This window comes from Pleurodeles waltl, chromosome 2_2, assembly GCF_031143425.1.
Source record: "Pleurodeles waltl isolate 20211129_DDA chromosome 2_2, aPleWal1.hap1.20221129, whole genome shotgun sequence".
In the NCBI taxonomy this organism is placed as follows: domain Eukaryota; kingdom Metazoa; phylum Chordata; class Amphibia; order Caudata; family Salamandridae; genus Pleurodeles; species Pleurodeles waltl.
Window position 1 is genome coordinate 808,841,954 of NC_090439.1, and position 20,300 is coordinate 808,862,253.

Consider the following 20,300-nt stretch of genomic DNA (forward strand, 5'->3'; position numbering starts at 1 on the left):
AAACCCTTCCATCAGACACCTAAGCTTTTTCAGTCCCACTCCAAACCATGTAAGGGCCATGACATTTTTCAACGCAGGTGTTGCACGGAGGCTCCTGGAGCGTGTGCAGACCTGCTATGCAACTATCATCTGCGAAATGGTCAGGCTAAGCCACCACGTTTGGGAGAATGGCTTACAGTCTATGCACAGCATGTGTATCTATTGCCACACATGCCATGAACGGAAAATGTTAATTACTCTGTAAGCATCTGTTCATGTCATGTAGTGCTATAGACTTCATGCGTGCACCTTCCTCCCCGTTTGCCTGGGTTTGTTGCAGATGTTTTTTCTTTACTAAGGTTATCTTTCAGTTACTTTGCATGGTCGTCTTTGCTCTACCGCTATGCTCCATCCACAATCTCGCCCTCTAGGCAGGAAAGCAGTCGAGCAGTGAAGTTGATGCCCATGTGCATTACCAGCAATAGGTGGATCATTAGCTCCGGTGACTCAAACGCTTCTTCAAAGTAAAACAAGTTGTACATGCCCAAGCCCAACACTAGATTCAGGAGTATGCACAGCAAGTGAATTACTGCCCTACATTCCACAAACAAAGGCTTACAGGGTAAGTAACATTTTCCTTCACTTACATTTACTTTGATTTTGGCCGCTGTCATGCAAAAGTGACACAATCTGATTGACATGCGGTTTGCAATCTGTTTCTCCTCGATCAAGACAAAGAAAGCTTTTAAGCGTGCCAGCATTTCATGTATACATGTACCATCCATAGCCAATGTGATCATACAGTGGCTTACTACACTGCTCTGGCATTGAACGTTCAGGGCAAGATGGCTTTGAAGGTTGAGTACATTGATGCCAAGGGCAACCAAGAGCAAGAAGCTCTTTTTGCTCACCACTTGAAACACACGCCGCAATCTAAAAGGTCCAGACTCCATTTTCAGTCTTTCCTCCAGTAACCTCAACTGACCTGAAAGTGAGAAGGTTAGGTCCGAAAAAAAAACACAAATGTCTAGCATCAAAAAAGCCTATTTCTCAAGGCATACTCTTGGCTTTGGGACCATCTGCTGCTCCACACAAAAAACCTTATAGAATCTGAAAAACTCCTCTCTGACACACCTTCATCAAAAGACAAGAGACAAAACTTACTTTTATCGAACGCAGCCAAATCAACCAGTATTTCATGACATAGTTGACCATCTTGAGGCACTATTAGGTAGTTATCAGGTGCAGTATCTCGTTTGTGGAATTAATTTCACCAGATTTGTGTCACTATTGTGTTCTAAAGTGTTATGTCCATGACTACCAAATCAGAGATCAACAACCTATTATTCATCATTTACCTGCTCCTCAAAGTGACACCAAATATTCACCATCATTGTCACAGCATTACACAATCCTGGATGAAGAAGAGGATCATTTTTTAAGGACGTTGTCCCACAAAGTGAGTACACGTGGATTAAGTGCATATTTGAGGCAGATAAGGAGGACCCTGTAAAACGATACTGCATTTGGACATCTTTTCCAAATGAAATTTCTTCGTAGTCAAAGAAAGAGCTGCAGTGTAAAATGGCGTTAGGCTGGGAGTTGAACAGGTGGAAACACATTGCGTGGTCAAAACCTTGTCTAAAACTGATCTCACACACTAGTACTTTTCCGTTTTAAAACTATTTTGAGAAGCAGTGGCAGAAATGCAAACAAAATGTATAAAACAGAGGATGAATTGCAAGTGCAAAGCAGTTCCTTAAACCCACTTTTTGTAGGGGGATTTGTTAATTCATATCCTCTTGTGGTTCACACAGTTCTCAAAAGGTCTGCTAATCATAGGCCCCAACACCAGATAAATGCCTTTATCCCATCAAAAAATAGAATGGCAATGGGCACAGCAACTTGATAGCCCAGTCAAGACTTGCATGTACTGTTAAGATATTATAGTTTTCAAATGTTGCAACTGGATGAACATCTCCAACATCGTCTTGAGAATATTTGGGTGTCTTGGGGAGGGGAGGACATCATTGCAGGAGTCATGAGTCTTTCTAATACTAGAATGTGCTGCACAGTGGACACCGCCAATACAGCATGTTGTTAAAGTAACACTAGTGCTTAACACTACTCTCTGATAAGCCTACTGCTCGACCACACTACCACAAAATAAAGCATTGGTTTTATCTAAATTTGCCACTATCAACCTCTAAGGGGAACCCTTGGACTCTATGCACACTATCTCTCACTTTGAGATAGTACATGCATAGCCAACTTCCTACATTGGTGGGTCAGCGGTGGGGTCTAAGACTTTGCATTTGCTGGACTACTCAGCCAATACCCGATCACATGACTAACATTCCCAAAATTGTCATTAGAAATTGATTTTTGCAATTTGACTATTTTTCAACTTTTTTAAAAGTCCTGCTAGGGCCTTGTAGGTCCCTGTTAGCATTTCTTTTGAAGTTTAAAAGTTTGTAAACGTTAGGATTTTAAGTTCTAGAAGTAGCATTTAGATTCTTAAAAAGTAATCCCAACTTTTAGAGTGATAATGAGTCAAACAAAAGAGACAGTGATGGAACTCAACCTCACACCTTACCTGCATCTAGGGATGTCAGAGTTGAGGTCTCTCTGTAAGATAAAAAAGATAGACTGGGACCAACCCTACCAAGGCAAAGCTCTAGGAGCTCTTGGCAGAGTTCACAAGGGAACACCCCTCTGATGTGGAGGATGCTCCTTCAGATGGGGAAATTAGTGAACAGGAGGAAGAACACACCCCTCCTGTCCTAATTAGGGAGAACAGGGTTCACAGAACCCTGACTCCACAAATCATAGTCAGAGAACCTGGTTCTTCTGCAGTGGAGATCAGTGCCTCTATCAGCATTGAGGACAGCCTCAATGAAGATGACCTCCTGTTAGCCAGGATGGCTAAAAGATTGGCTTTGGAGAAGCAGCTCCTAGCCATAGAAAGGGAAAGAAAAGAGATGAGCTTAAGTCCCATAAATGGTGGCAGCCACTTAAATAGGGTCAGAGAGAATACTGACATCCTAAAAATCCGCAAAGAGATTGTAACTAAATATAAAGATGGTGATGACATCCCCAAGTGGTTCACAGCTTTTGAGAGGGCTTGTGCAACCAGAAAAGTAAGCAGATCTCACTGGGGACCTCTCCTTTGGGAAATATTCACTGGAAAGTGTAGGGATAGGCTTGTCACACTTTCTGGTAAAGATGCAGAATCTTATGACCTCATGAAGGCTACCCTGATTGAGGGCTTTGGATTTTCAACTGAGGAGTACAGAATTAGGTTCAGGGAGGCTCACAAATCCTCGAGCCAGACCTGGGTTGATTTTGTTGACTTCTCAGTCAAAACACTAGATGGTTGGATAACTGGCAGAGGTGTAAGTGATTATGATGGGCTGTATAATTTATGTATGAAAGAACATCTGTTAAGTAATTGCTTCAATGACATACTGCATCAGCATCTGGTAGACCTAGGTCCAATTTCTCCCCAACAATTGGGAAACAAGGCAGACCACTGGGTGAAGACTAGGGTGACCAAGGCTTCCACAGGGGGTGACCAAAAGAAGCCTCCCCATGGGAAGGGTGGTGAGACATCCAAGGACTAAAGTAAAGTCTTCTACAGGGCCCCAAAAGCCTGCTTGGGAGGGTGGGCCCAGAGCCTCTTCACAGTCCACAAATGGGTATAAGGGTAAAAACATTCATCCGAAGAAGGCCTGGTGTCAAAACGGTAGAGAGCATGGACACCAAACTGGAGACAAGGCCTGTCCAAAGAAAAGTCCCACAAAAACTACTACTCCAGTTAGTACTGGAATAGCCAGTCTCCAGGTCGGATCAACCGTGTGCCCAGAGCAAATCAGGGTTCACACTGAAGCTACACTAGTCTCAGAGGGTGGGGTGGATTTAGCCACACTTGCTGCCTGGCTGCCTAACTTGCAAAAATACAGACAGCAGCTCTTGATAAATGGGAATAAGGTAGAAGCCCTGAGGGATACAGGTGCCAGTGTCACAATGGTGACAGACAAACTGGTGTCTCCAGGATAGTACCTGGCTGGACAGACATATCCAGTCATGAATGCTGGCAATCAAACTAAAGCTACCTTTAGAATGGGGAGGGGTCACTGGCCTGAAACAGGTGGTAGTCTCTACAATTCCAGTAGAATGTTTGCTAGGGAATGATCTGGAGTCCTCCGCATGGGCTGAGGTAGAGCTCAAGACCCATGCAGCCATGCTGGGTATCCCTGAACTGGTGTGTGTCAAGAAAAGAGCGCAGACAAGGGCACAGGGTGAAAAAGAGGTATTGGAGTCTGGAATAATGGCCCAACCTTCCAAGAGGAAAGGAAAGCAGACTGGGGAACCACCTTCTGCACAGCAAAAAAAGCAGAACCTTTCTTCTCTGGAAGATGTTCTATCCCCTGAGGGAACTGAGTCCATGGAGATGGAGCCTTATCAGGTTGAGCTCTTGGGCCCAGGGGGACCCACAAGGGAACAGCTGTCTAAGGGACAAAACAGTTGTCCCACACTTGACGGCCTAAGACTGCAAGCGGCTGAGCAACAAAAAGGCAATGTCAGTGGGACCCACAGGGTCTATTGGGAAGATGGACTCCTTTACACTGAGGCAAGAGATCCCAAACCTGGTGCCACTAGGAGAGTGGTAGTGCCTCAGGAGTTTAGGGAGTTCATTCTGATCGTAGCCCATGACATTCCCCTTGCTGGGCATTTGGGACAAACCAAGACATGGGAGAGGTTGGTCAACCATTTCTTTTGGCCCAATATGTCCCAGAAGGTTAAGGAGTTTTGCACCTCCTGTGTCACCTGTCAAGCCAGTGGTAAGACAGGTGGCCATCCAAAGGCCCCCCCTCATTCCACTTCCAGTGGTGGGGTCCCCTTTCAGATAGTGGGAGTGGACATAGTGGGTCCACTTGAACCTCCCACAGCATCAGGGAACCAATATATTCTGGTAGTAGTGGAGCATGCTACCAGGTACCCTAAAGCAATTCCCCATAGGTCCACTACTGCTCAAGCAGTAGCTAAAGCACCCATGGGTATTTTTACCAGAGTGGGATTTCCTAAGGACGTGGTTTCTGATAGAGGTACCAACTTCATGTCACCTTACCTGAAACATGCGGAATGAGTGTGGGGTAACTTGCACGTTCTCACCACACATACCATCCACAAACCAGTGGTCTTGTTGAGAGATTCAACAAGACATTGAAGGGCATGATCATGGGGCTCCCTGAAAACCTCAAAAGGAGATGGGATGTCCTCTTGCCATGCCTGCTTTTCGCCTACAGAGAGGTGCCATAGAAGGGAGTAGCGGTTTCCCCCTTTGAGCTTCTGTTTAGCCATCCTGTTAGGGGACCACTAGCACTTGTAAAAGTAGGCTGGGAGAGACCTCTCCATGAGCCTAAACAAGATGTGGTGAACTATGTACTAAGCCTACGTTCACGGATGGCAGAGTACATGGAAAAGGCAAGCAAAAACCTTGAGGCCAGCCAACAGCTCCAGAAGATGTTGTATGACCAAATGGCTGCTATGGTTGAGTTTCAGCCAGGGCAGAAAATCTGGCATCTGGAGCCTGTGGATCCAAGGGCACTTCAGGACAGATGGAGTGGCCCTTACCCAGTTCTTGAGAAAAAGAGTCAGGTCACCTACCTGGTGGACCTAGCCACTAGCAGGAGCCCCAAGAGGGTTATCCATGTGAACCGCCTCAAACTCATTCATGATAGGGCAGATGTAAACATGTTAATGGTGACAGATGAGGATCAGGAAGCTGAGAATGAACCTCTCCCTGATCTCCTCTCCACTGACCCTAAAGATGGCTCAGTAGACGGGGTGATCTATTCAGACACCCTCTCTGGCCAACAGCAGGCTGACTGCAGGCAGGTCCTCCAGCAGTTTGCTGAGTTATTTTCTTTAACTCCTGACAGTCTGACCAAGTTAAGGAAAGCATCAAAGTGGAAGTCCACAAGATGCTGGAGTTGGGAGTCATTGAGCACTCTGACAATCCCTGGGCTAGCCGAGTGATCTTGGTCCCCAAACCTCACACAGATGATGGCAAGAGAGAGATGAGCTTTTGTGTGGGCTACAGAGGGCTTAACTCTGTCACCAAGACAGATGTTCACCCCATTCCAAGGGCAGATGAGCTCATAGATAAATTAGGTGCTGCCAAATACTTAAGTACCTTTGACTTAACAGCAGGGTACTGACAAATAAGAATGGCACCTGGAGCAAAAGAGAAAACAGCATTCTCTACACCTGATGGGCACTAACAGTTTACTGGGATGCCCTTTGGCTTAAAGAATGCCCTTGTCACCTTCCAAAGGTTGGTGAATCAAGTCCTTGCTGGCTTGGAGTTCTTTAGTGTAGCTTATCTTGATGATATTGCTGTCTTTAGCTCCAACTGGCAGGATCACCTGGTCCACCTGAGGAAGGTTTTGCATGCCCTGCAATCAGCAGGCCTCTCTATCAAGGCATCCAAATGCCAGATAGGGCAGGGAACTGTGGTTTACTTGGGACACCTTGTAGGTGGAGGCCAAGTTCAGCCACTCCAACCCAAGATCCAGACTATTCTGGACTGGGTAGCTCCAAAACCCCAGACTCAAGTCAGGGCATTCCTTGGCTTGACTGGATACTATAGGAGGTTTGTGAAGGGATATGGATCCATAGTGACACCCCTCACAGAACTTACCTCTTAGAAAATGCCCAAGAAAGTGAACTGTACCGTAGACTGTCAAAAGGCCTTTGACACCCTGAAGCCAGCTATGTGTACAGCACCAGTTTTGAAAGCCCCAGATTACTATAAGCAGTTAATTGTGCAGAAAGATGCCTCTGAGCATGGGATAGGGGCAATCCTGTCCCAAACAAATGATGATGGCCTTGACCAGCCTGTTGCTTTTATTAGCAGGAGGTTACTCCCCAGGGAGCAGCGTTGGAGTGCCATTGAGAGGGAGGCCTTTGCTGTGGTCTGGTCCCTGAAGAAGCTGAGACAATACCTTTTTGGTACTCACTTCATAGTTCAAACTGACCACAGACCTCTCAGATGGCTAATGCAAAAGAAAGGAGAAAACCCTAAACTGCTGAGGTGGTCCATATCCCTACAGGGAATGGACTTTGTAGTGGAACACAGACCTGGGACTGCCCATGCCAATGCTGATGGTCTTTCCAGGTTCTTCCACTTAGAAAATGAATACTCTCTTGGGAAAGGTTAGACTCATCCTCTTTCGTTTGGGTTGGGGGGGGTTTGTGTATGCCTCATTGGCATGGTTACCCCCTGACTTTTAGCCTTTTGCTGATGCCAGTTATGATGAAAGTGTGCTGGGACCCTGCTAACCAGGCCCCAGCACCAGTGTTCTTTCCCTAAACTGTGCCTTTGCTTCCACAATTGGCACAGCACTGGCACTCAGATAAGTTCCTTGTAAATGGTACCCCTGGTACCAGGGGCTGTGATGCCAGGGAAGGTCTCTAAGGGCTGCAGCATGTCTTATGCCACCCTGGGGACCCCTCACTCTGCACATGCACACTGCCTTACAGCTTGTGTGTGCTGGTGGGGAGAAAATAACTAAGTCGACATGGTACACCCCTCAGAGTGCCATGCCAACCTCACACTGCCTGTGGCATAGGTAAGTCACCCTCCTAGCAGGCCTTACAGCCCTAAGGCAGGGTGCACTATACCACAGGTGAGGACATATGTGCATGAGCACTATGCTCCTACAGTGTCTAAGCAAAACCTTGGACATTGTAAGTGCAGGGTAGCCATAAAGAGTATATGGTCTGGGAGATTGTCAAATAAGAACTCCACAGTTCCATAATGGCTACACTGAAATCTGGGAAGTTTGGTATCAAACTTCTCAGCACAATAGATGCTAACTGATGCCAGTGTGGAATGTATTGTAAAATGCACCCCAGAGGGCATCTTAAAGATGCCCCCTGAATATCAGTACGACTTCTAGTGTTAGGCTGACCAGTTTCTGCCAGCCTGCCACAACCAGACGCGTTGCTGGCCACATGGGGAGAGTGCCTTTGTCACTCTGTGGCCAGGAACAAAGACTGCACTGGGTGGAGGTGCTTCTCGCCTCCCCTTGCAGGAACTGTAACACCTGGCGGTGAGCCTCAAAGGCTCACCCCTTTTATTACAGCGCCCCAGCGCATCCCAGCTAGTGGAGATGCCCGCCCCTCCAGCCACTGCGCCCACTTTTGGTGGCAAGGCTGGAGGAGGAGATAGTGAGAAAAACAAGGAGGAGTCACCCACCAATCAGGACAGTCCCTAAGGTGCCTTGAGCTGAGGTGACCCCTGCCTTTATAAATCCTCCATCTTAAGTTTGGAGGATTCTCCCAATAGGATTAGGGATGTAGCCACCCTCCAGGACAGTAGCCATTGGCTACTGCCCCCCAGACCTAAACACCCCCCTAAATTTAGTATTTAGGGGCACCCCAGAACCCAGGAAATCAGATTCCTGCAACCTGAACCAAGAAGAAGGACTGCTGACCTGAAAGCCCTGCAGAGACGATAGACACGACAACTGCTTTGGCCCCAGCCCTACCGGCCTGTCTCCTGATTCGAAGAAAACTGCAACAGCGACGCATCAGACAGGGACCAGCGACCTCTGAAGCCTCAGAGGACTGCCCTGAACCAAAGGACCAAGAAACTCCTGTGAGCAGCGGCTCTGCTCAACAACTTAGCCACTTTCTTGCACCTTTTAAAGACCTCACTCTTCCCGCCGGAAGCGTGAGACTTCACCCTCTGCACCCGACGCCCCCGGCTCAAGCTTCAGAGAACCAACAGCACAAGGAGGGCTCCCAGGTGACTGTGAACTTGCGAGTAGCTCAAGACGACCCCCCTGGACTCCCACAGCGACTCATGCAGAGAAAATCCAGAGGCTCCCCTTACCGCGACTGCCTGTAACAAGGAACCCGATGCCTGGACCAACCACAGCACCCGCATCCCCCAGGACCAGAAGGAACCGAACCTCAGTTCAGGAGTAACCCCCAGACGACCCTCTGCCTAGCCCAGTCAGTGGCTGGCCCTAGAAGCCCACCTGTGTCCTGCCTGCACCGCTAGAGTGACCCCCGGGTTCCTCCTTTGAATCCTATACAAAACCAGACTCCTGCTTTGCACACTGCACCCGGCTGCCCCTGTGCCGCTGAGGGTGTGTTTTGAGTGCCTACTTGTGTCCCCCCCAGTGCTCTACAAAACCCCCCTGGTCTGCCCTCCGAGGACGTGGGTACTTACCTGCTGGCAGACTGGAACAGGAGCACCCTCCTTAGGCACCTATGTGTTTTGGGCACCTCTTTGACCTCTGCACCTGACCGTCCCTGAGCTGCTGGTGTGATAACTTTGGTGTTGCCTTGCACCCCCAACAGTAGGCTTCCTATGCCCAGGAACTGAGACTTGTAAGTGCTTTACTTACCTGGCAAACTAACCATTCCTTACCTCCCCCAGGAACTGTTGATTTTTGCAGTGTCCACTTTTAAAATAGCTTATTGCCATTTTTACTAAAACTGTGTACGTTACTGCTCTAATCCAAAGTACCTAACATACCTATGTGAAGTAACTTGCATTTTATGTATTTTCTTCAAATCTTGATCTTGTGGTTCTAAAAATAAATTAAGAAAATATATTTTTCTAAATAAAAACTATTGGCCTGCAGTAAGTCTTTGAGTGGGTGTTCCTCATTTATTGCCTGTGTGTGTACAACAAATGCTTAACACTACCCTCTGATAAGCCTACTGCTCGACCACACTACCACAAAATAGAGCATTAGAATTATCTAATTTTGCCACTATCTTACCTCTAAGGGGAACCCTTGGACTCTGTGCACACTATCTCTCACTTTGAGATATCTATACAGAGCCAACTTCCTACATCTTGTTTAAAAAAAAAAAAGCCTTGAAAATCTGGCTTTCTTATTTGACTGGCAACTACACCTTGTAACTTGACTTCTCGGTAGGATTTAATGGCTGATGATGTAAAAAAAAAAAAAAAAAAAAAAGGGCAATATCTGAAACTTGTGAAAATTCCTGTCCTATTAAAAGAAAAACAACGAAAGTTACAGTGACTCAAACAGAATGGCTAGTAGTCTTGAAATTGTACAAAGAATCTAAAATGCAGTTTGGTCAAGAAGAACAAGTTACTTACCTTTGGTGATGACTTATCTGGTAGAGACATTCTAGTTGAAGATTACTTACCTTAGAATTTCCTACAGGCGTCAGACTGGATCTGTAGATTTTTCTTTGAGCAGTAGCCTTGCATGCCCTCAGGTGGAGTTGGTCAAATCCACGTGCGGCGTTGTGGTTGCCGTGATGTCGCGGTTGTATATAGGCGCTATGCCAGCGTGCTGAGGTCAATTCTTTTCTTTCTGCGCCATGCGCAGATCTGAGAATAATTACCCTTAGTCATTTTTTGACCACCGTCTTTTTTGTTATTTTTCACTTTTGGTGCGTCGAGGGATATCACAGAAGACCAGGTTCAATCTGTGTGACTCCTGTCAACAAATGTTGTTAGTGATGGATCCGCACCTCGTCTGTTTGTGGTTTGTGGTGTGTGGAGTGAGACCTTGACCCACTGTCGTGCTCTGAGTGCTGGGCCATGAACCCGAATGCTTTGAGGGAGTAGTCCCTGAAGCTTATCTCGGTCCGGCACTCAACTGCGCATCACTCCCAGTTGCATCCGAGAGGAAGGTCACAAGACCGCTCACAGAGTGATCACCACTCTTCGTCATCCCATTCAAAATCTTCTGGACAGGTCATAAAAGAAATAAGTCGAAGGAGGCAAAAAAGTTCTTCAACTTAACTCCATCACTCGGCAATGAAGGAAGAGCAATGATGCAGTAGGCCTCCTTCTGCAGAGCTCCTTCTGGGTCCACTCTGCGCCTCCCTCACTTTTCAGGAGCCAGAGCCACCCCTGCCCAGCTGACGGAGTTTTATGAGGCCATGTACCTCAAATTTGGGCAGGCTGACCCCCTGCTGCGCTTTTAGGGCCAGTGCAGTGCTTGGTCCAGGCGTCGGGTTCCTTTGTTCCCAGGCAGTCGCGGTCAGGGGGAGCCTCTGGATCCTCTCTGCAAGCGTCGCTGTGGGGGTGCAGGGAGGTCGACTCAGGGTGTCCACGTCGTTGGAGTTGCCTGGGAGTCCTCTCTGCAGTGTTGGTTTCTCCAAACTCGAGCCAGGGGCATCTGGTGCAGAGTGTGAAGACTCACGCTTCTGGTGGGAAGTGAGAGTCTCTTTAAAGTTGCCTCTTTGTTGCAATTTTGTTGCTGTTACTGGATAGAGCCTACTGTCCTCAGGAGGTTCTTGGTCCTTTAGGTACAGGTCAGTCCTCTGAGTCCTCAGAGGTCGCTGGTCCCGCTGGATGCGTCGCTGTGCAAGTTCTTTGAGTCTGGAGACAGGCCGGTGGGTCTGAGGCCAGGTCATTTGGTGTCTCCGACATCTCTGGGAGGCTTTCAGGTCAGCAGTCCTTCTTCTTTCTTCAGGTTGCAGGAATCTGATTGCCTGGGTTCAGGGTCGCCCCTAAATACTGAATTTAGGGGTGTGCTTAGGTTTGGGGGGCAGTTGCCAATGGCTACTGCCCTGGAGGGTGGCTACACCCTCTTTGTGCCTCCTCCCTGAGGGGAGGGGGGCACATCCCTATTTCTATTGGTGGAATTCTCCAAAACGAAGATGGAGGATTTCTTAAGGCAGGGGTTACCTCAGTTCAGGACACCTTGGGGGCTGTCCTGACTGGTGGGTGACTCCTCCTTGTTTTTCTCATTATCTCCTCCGGACTTGCTGCCAAAAGTGGGGGCTGTGTCCTGAGGGGCGGGCATCTCCACTAGCTGGGATGCCCTGGGGCACTGTAACAACAGGCATGAGTCTTTGAGGCTCACCGCCAGGTGTTACAGTTCCTTCAGGGGGAGGTGAGAAGCACTTCCACCCAGTGCAGGCTTTGTTCCTGGCCACAGAGTGACAAAGGCACTCACCCCATGTGGCCAGAAACTCGTCTGGTTGTGGCAGGCTGTCAGGAACTGGTCAGCCTAACACTAGGAATTGGACTGGTATACATGGGGCATCTCTAAGATGCCCTCTGTGTGCATTGTTCAATAAATCCCACACTGGCATCAGTGTGCATTTATTGTGCTGAGGAGTTTGATACCAAACTTCCCAGATTTCAGTGTAGCCGTTCTGGAACTGCAGAGTTCATAATTGACAGACTCCAAGAGCATATACTCTTTATGGCTACCCTGCACTTATTTGGCTTAGACACTGTAGGGGCATAGTACTTGTGCAACTATGCCCTCACCTGTGGTATAGTGCACCCTGCCTTAGAGCTGTAAGGCCTGCTATATGGGTGACTTACCTATGCCACAGGCAGTGGGTTGAGGGCATGGCACCCTGAGGGGAGTGCCATGTCGACGTAGTCATTTTCTCCCCACCCGCACACACAAGCTGTGAGGCAGTTTGCATGTGCTGAATGAGGGGTACCCAGGGTGGCATAATAAATGCTGCAGCCCTTAGAGACCTTCCCTGGCCACAGGGCCCTTGGTACCAGGGGTACCAGTTACATGGTACTTATCTGTGTGCCAGGGATGTGCCAATTGTGGGAACATAGGTACAGGTTAGGGAAAGAACGCTGGTGCTGGGACCTGGTTAGCAGGGTCCCAGCACACTTTCAATCATAACTGGCATCAAGAAAAGACAAAAAGTTAGGGGGCAACCATGCCAAGGGAGGCATTTCCCTACACAAGACAAATGTATAAATCTAGGATTGCCTGGCATGATGTAGGCGCTCAAGCAAGAGACAAGTCAGTGGTGTTTGACCATTCATGGTACCAGTCTGCTTTTAGTAATTTCTATAAAATGGATTTTCCATCCTTTACAGTGTAGGTAATACATTTTGATGCATTCCGACTTTAATCATGGGGATATCTGTAATTGCTGGTGGAGTCATAATAATTGCATCACTAATTCAATAAACAGGTTATTTAATTTATGCTAATTACAACTTTGTCACCAATTTGTAGGCAGTAATGGTCCACAGAAGTTTTGTATTGAAAAGGTTGGTAAGGAAACCTGGTTGCCAAGAAGTCATACTTGGTAAGTTGCTACATTTACAATACAAATGTTTGTTACATTTGAAAAAAATATATACATAAATGCCTGTTGATTGTGATTGATTCAATCCAAGAGCCTCAAAGCAAGACTGATAATTTATGCCGCTTAAAAACTTTGCCTTTACCAACCTGATTTTTTTGGAGCATTTGTTTTAACCCAGCTCATGTTTTCAAAGTAACAGTTGAGCACTATCAAAAGCAAGGGTGCTGTTGTTCCCAATTAACCAGGTTACTGAGTACTCTGGCTGTGAGCTAACTCTGCCCTCCTAAGCTTTAATGACTGTGTGTAGATGTGGGCCAGCTGACATCAATAATAGGTTGGGGAGCTCATCTCAACAGCCTTACAATTCAAGGGGAATGGGATTCAAAGCAAAGAAATTTTCACATAAACCATTTAGAATTATTAGCTATGTTCCTTTCCCTAAAAGCGTTTCAACCTCTTATCAAATACAAGATTGTTCTAATAAGAACAGACAATTTGACGACCATGTATTACCTCAAAAAACAAGGCGGGACACATTTGTCTCAACTGTCCCTTTTATCCCAGACAATATGGAAATGGGCAATCCACAATCACATTCATCTATTAACATAATACATTCCAGGTATACACAACCAGCTGGCGGATCTCCTAAGCAGGACCCATCAACAGACACACGAATGGGAGATTCAGTTTCAGGTACTTCAAAAGTACTTTCAAAAGTGGGGGACACCAGAAATAGACTTATTTGCAACAAGCGAAAATGCAAAATGCCAGAACTTTGCATCCAGACACCTACATCCTCTATCCAAGGGCAATGCTCAGTGGATCCACTGGTTAGGGATATTTGCTTACGCTTTTCCCCCATCTCCCTCTACTTCCCTTTCTGGTTAGCAAACTACATCAGACATCTCTCACTATGATACCCATAGCCCCAACATGGACATAACATCGGTACACCACACTTCTAGACCTGTCGGTTGTACCTCACTCCAAACAGACCGGATTTGTTAACACAAAACAAAGGTCAAATCAGGCATCCAAACCCCAGTGCTCTCAACTTAACGATTTGGCTCCTGAAGTCATAGAATTTGGATACCTAAAACGTCCATTAGAATGCATGGAAGTGCTCAAGCAGGCTTGTAAACCTACCACTAGACAATGTTATGCTAACAAATGGAAAATATTGGTTTACTATTGTCAATCTAAAAATACTGATCCACTTACAGCATCAAGATATTGTATGCTATCTACTTCATTTTCAGAAATCGAATCTAGCTTTCTCATCCATTACAATCCATCTTATTGCAATATCCGTATACTTGCAGACTATTGAAAACACCTCTCTATTCAGTGTTCCAGTTATAAAAGCCTTCATGGAAGGATCAAAACGTATTATTCCACCTAGAACACCACCTGTTCCTACTTTGAATCTAAATATCGTACTCATCAGACCCAGGGGCCCACCTTTTGAACCCATGCATTCTTGTGGGATTCAATTTTTTACATGGAAGGTCGCCTTCCTAGTAGCTATTATTTAATTGCGAAGAGTTAGTGAAAAACAAGCATTCACTCTTGAGGAATCTTTTTTCCAAGTGCACAAACATAAAGTTGTACTTAGAACAAATTCCAAATTTTTGCCAAAAGTGGTGTCGCCTTGTCACATAAACCAAACAGTGATATTGTCAGTCTTCTTTCCACAGCCAGACTCAGTTGCAGAAAGAGCCCTTCATACTCTTGACCGCAAAAAAGCTCAAATGTACTATGTAGATAGAACTAAAGAATTTAGGAAACCAAAACAACTTTTTGTTGCTTTTCAACAACCACATAAAGGGAATCCTATCTCTAAACAAGGATTCGCAAGATGGATTGTTAAATGCATACAAACATTTTACATTAAGGCAAAAAGACAACTTTTGATAACACCTAGAGCACATTCCACTAGGAAAAAAGGTGCGTCTATGGCATTCTTAAGAAACATACCAATGGCAGACATATGTAAAGTTTCCACATGGTCTACTCCTCATACATTTACCAAACATTATTGTGTAGATGTACTTTCAAAGCAACAGGCCAATGTTGGCCAAGCTGTCTTCAGAACATTATTTCAAACAACTTCAGCTCTTACAGGCTAGCCACTGCAATTTTTGGGGCGAGTAACTGCTTTCTAGTCTATGCATAGCATGTGTATCTGCAGCTACACATGCCATCAAACGGAAAATGTCACTTACCCAATGTACATCTGTTTGGCATGTAGTGCTGCAGATTCACATGCACCCTTTCTCCTCCCCGGAAGCCTGTAGTCGATCAGATGTACACTGGGTAAGTGACATTTTCTATATATATATATATATATATATATTCGGTGGCATGTGTAGCTGCAGCTACATATGCTATGCACAGTTCCTGCCATCTAGTGTTGGGCTCGGAGTGTTACAAGTTGTTTTTCTTCGAAGAAGTCTTTTCGAGTCACGGGACCGAGTGAATTCACCGAAATTCGTTGGTATTGTTCTCGATCGCACCCCATCTTGCATCAACACCTCGGTACCGGCAGACACACACCTTCGGTTGCCCTTCGGGGCACCCATGCCCAACCTGGGCCTGGTCGGCCCGACCGCAAGAAGCGTCGAAGTCACATGGACCGGACCCCGTTACGATTCTGCCCTCGGTGCCATGCCAAGTATCCCTACACAGATCAATATCGGGTCTGTAATCTGTGTTTGTCACCGAATCACCGGCAGGATACTTGTGAGGCCTGCAGATCCTTCTGTTCCAAGATGACCTTGAGAAGACCGAAGGGCGAGAAGGCCACAAATGGCGTCCAAGAGCATCGAACACCTCGATGCGGAAGAAGAGGAGATGATCCACACTGCCATCTCCGTTCAAGGATCCGATTTGGGCGAATCCGACGTCGACCGACAGCCGGCCAGCATGTGAGTACGCTTGCCCAGACCAAGACCAAACAAAAGGCCTCGGGGATTCCACTGCCGGAAGGCCATGGCTCTACCTGGACAAAATCAAGCAGTGACCAAGTAACACCTTCGACACCAGAAAAGGCCACACCTGCATCGAAGTCTTTGGGCTCGAGTCGAGACACAGTCTCCGAAAAAATTCGACCCTGACCTGTGGAGTCGAGACCCCAAAAGTCTCTTTAAGAACCGAGGCCTACTACCACCCCGGGCATTTCGGTACCGAAAAAAACGGCTTCGGACCCGAGAAGACAATCATATACTGAGGAACATGGACTTTTCAAACAGCTTTAAAAAAGCCATAGATTTGAGGAAGAGCTTCAACAAATGGAGGAATTTGATGACAGACAAGCCAGGATACAGATCCACAAGGATACTGGCAAGCACCTCACCTCAAATTTAAAAGAAAGCTGGCATTTCATGGACGTATGGACACTGAGCATCCAAAGACTAAAGTGCCAAGAGAGCAATCTCCGCCACACCAGTTTTCTCCAGCCCAGTCTCCTCATTCTCCTCAACAAACTGTCTCGCCACCTACTACACCTACTTCAGTCTCCCACACACACTATGCAGTCACATCAAGACACAGATCCGTGGGATCTTTATGATGACCCTGTGTCAGACAACAGCCCAGAGTGCTATCCATCTAAGCCCTCTCCACCTGAAGATAGCACTTCCTACACACAGGTTTTGGCTAGGGCTGCAGCTTTCCACAATGTAAGCATGCATACTGAACCACTTGAGGATGACTTTCTTTTTAATACATTGTCCTCAACACACGCAACATACCAAAGTCTACCCATGCTCCCGGGTATGCTCAAACATGCCCAACAGATATTCCAGGAGCCGATTAAAGGACATTATTCAACATCTCCCCAAAGAACACCAAAAGAGAGCTCATCAGGCAGTAGAGGAGGGACAGGCAATAACAAATAACCAGATAAGGTCTGGGTTAGACTCAGCTGATACAGCCGCAAGAACCATAAATACAGCAGTTACCATTAGGTGCCATACATGGCTCAAATCATTAGGTTTTAAACCTGAGATCCAACAGGCTGTCCTCAACATTCCCTTCAACCAACAGCAGTTTTTCGGCACACAGGTGGACACAGCCATAGAAAAAATGAAAAAGGATGCTGACACAGCCAAAGCGATGGGAGCTCTTTATTCATCCCAATACAGAGGGACATTTCGGAAGCCTCAGTATAGGGGAGGTTTCCGGCCACAGCCCTCAGAGCCAACCACCTCACAAACAAAGCCCTCATACCAAACACAATATCAAAGAGGGGGATTTTGAGGGTCCTTCAGAGGGCAATTTCCCAAATCCAGGGGAAAATTCCAATCTGCAAAGCAAGCCACTAACAACAAGTAGTGACTTTGCCATCTACTTCACCCAACACACATCCCCTGTGGGAGGAAGACTGAAAATGTTCCACAATCAATGGTCAAACATCACAACAGACACATGGGTACTATCAATTATCCAACATGGTTACTGCAAAGAATTCACACATTTCCCTCAGATATTCCCCAAAAGCACACAAACTATCATCGCAACATCTGGAAATGTTACAGAGGCGCAGGCACTATTAACCAAACAAGCCATAGAACTAGTGCCTCATCATCACAAAGGAACAGGGGTTTATTCCCTGTATTTCCTAATTCCCAAAAAGGACAAAACGCTAAGCCAATATCAGATCTCAGGACTCTCAACCTCTACATTCAATCAGAACACTTCCACATGGTGACACTACAAGATGTAATCCCATTACTGCAACAGGGAGAATACATGTCAACACTGGATTTAAAATATGCATATTTTCACATACCCATCCATCCTGCTCACAGAAAATACCTCAGGTTTGTTATAAAAAGGAAACATTACCAATTCAAGGTATTACCCTTCGGGATAACAACAGCCTCCCGAGTATTTACAAAATGCCTTGCCGTAGTAGCAGCAGCATACATAAGGAGACAACACATGCATGTATCCCCATATCTCAGCGATTGGCTAATAAAGGCCAACACTCAAAAAAAGTGTCAACATCACACACGTTATGTAATAGATACCCTACACATACTAGGGTTTTAGATAAATTATCAATAATCACACCTGTAACCATCCCAAATTCAGCAGTACTTGGGAGCTACTCTCAACACTCAAAGGGCGCTTGCAAGTCCAAGCCCAAAAAGTGTGCAATCATTCCAAACCATGTTGCCAAAAATACAGCCAAATCATCACTACACAGTCCGATTTGTGATTAAACTCCTAGGCATGATGGCATCATGCATCGCAATTGTCCCAAACACACGGTTACACATGCAGCCCTTACAACAGTGCCTTGCAAAACAATGGTCGCAGGCACAGGGTCATCTCCAAGATCTAGTGTTGATAGACTGCCAAACACACTATTCGCTTCAGTGGTGGAATCCCACAAATGTAAACAAAGGGCATCCTTATCAAGACCCTGTGCCTCACGCCATTCTCACAACAGATGCATCAATGATTGGGTGCGGAGCACACCTCAACAATCACAGTATACAGGGACAGTGAGACAGCAAGCAAAAGCAGCTACACATAAATCACTTAGAGCTGCTAGCAGTCTTTCTAGCACTAAGAGCATTTCAACCTCTTCTGGCTCACAAACGCATTCTTGTCAGAACAGACAATATGACAACAATGTACTACCTAAACAAACAGGAGGGTATCACACTCATCGCAACTTTGCCTTCTAGCACAAAAAATTTGGCATTGTGCAATTCACAACAACCTTCACCTAATAGCTCAATACATTCCAGGGATTTACAATCAATTAGCAGACAACCTCAGTCGAGATCACCAGCAAACTCACGAGTGCATAGATCTGTTCGCCACAAACCAAAACGCAAAATGCCAAAACTTCGCGTCCAGGTACCCACACCCTCAGTCCAAGGACAATGCTCTATGGATCAACTGATCAGGGATATTTGCTTACGCTTTTCCCCCTCTCCCATTCATTCTATTTCTAGTCAACAAAGTGCGTCAAAACAAACTCAAACTAATACTTATAGCACCAACGTGGGCACGCCAGCCATGGTACACCACACTGTTGGACCTCCCAATAGTACCTCACGTCAAGCGCCCAAACAGGCCAGATCTGTTAACACAACAGAAACAGCAGATCAGACACCCCAATCCAGTGATTCTCAATTTAGCAATCTGGCTCCTGAAATCTTAGAATTTGGCTATCTAAACCTTCCAAATTGGTGTATGGAAGTCATTAAACAAGCAAGAAAACCTACCACTAGGCAATGTTATGCGAACAGATGGAATAGATTTGTTTTCTATTGCCAAGCAAAACACATAACTCCGTTAGATGCGTCCATACAAGACATCGTAGGATATTTACATCACCTACAAAAAGCAAATCTAGCTTTTTCATCCATCAAAATACATCTCACTGCAATTTCTGCCTATTTGCAAAATAGACAGACAAAATCCCTATTTAGGATACCAGTCATTAAAGCATTCATGGAAGGTCTAAGACGAATCATACCTCCAAGAACTCCACCAGTACCCGCGTGGAATCTTTATATTGTACTTACACGACTTATGGGCCCACCATTTGAACCCATGCACTCTTGTCAGATCCAATTCTTAACTTGGAAAGAAGCATTTCTAGTGGCAATCACTTCATTATGAAGAGTTAGTGAAATACAAGCTTTCACGATTCAAGAACCATTTATACAAGTACACAAACATAAAGTTGTACTACGCCCAAATCCAAAATTTCTACCAAAAGTCATCTTACTGTTTCATTTACACCAAACAGTGGAACTCCCAGTCTTCTTCCCACAGCCATACTCAGTGGCAGAAAGAGCACTGCATACATTAGATATAAAAAGTGCTCTAATGTATTACATCAACAGAACAAAAGCATTCCGTAAAACCAAACAGTTGTTTGTCGCATTCCAAAAAACCCATACTGGTAACCCTATATCCAATCAAGGCATAGCCAGATGGATAGTGAAGTGTATACAAACTTGTTACCTGAAAACTAAAAGACAACTACTCATTACACCAAAGGCACACTCCACTAGAAAGAAAGGAGCAACAATGGCCTTTCTGGGAAACATACCAATGACAGAGATCGGTAAGGCAGCCACTTGGTCCACACCTCATACCTTTACCAAGCATTACTGTGTAGATGTGTTAGCAACACAACAAGCCACAGTAGGACAGGATGTACTTAGAACACTATTTCAAACTACGTCAACTCCTACAGGCTGACC

General features: G+C 45.9%; 1 protein-coding gene across 1 annotated transcript in view; it reads left to right on the top strand.

Annotated features, from left to right (window-relative positions):
* The window catches only part of WWP1 (WW domain containing E3 ubiquitin protein ligase 1), a 711,039-nt gene that overhangs the window by 682,076 nt on the left and 8,663 nt on the right, over positions 1 to 20,300 (top strand). The window contains exon 23 of the mRNA XM_069220436.1: positions 12,990 to 13,062. Coding sequence (XP_069076537.1) covers positions 12,990 to 13,062 — 73 coding nt within the window. The remainder of the gene's footprint in view (positions 1 to 12,989; positions 13,063 to 20,300) is intronic.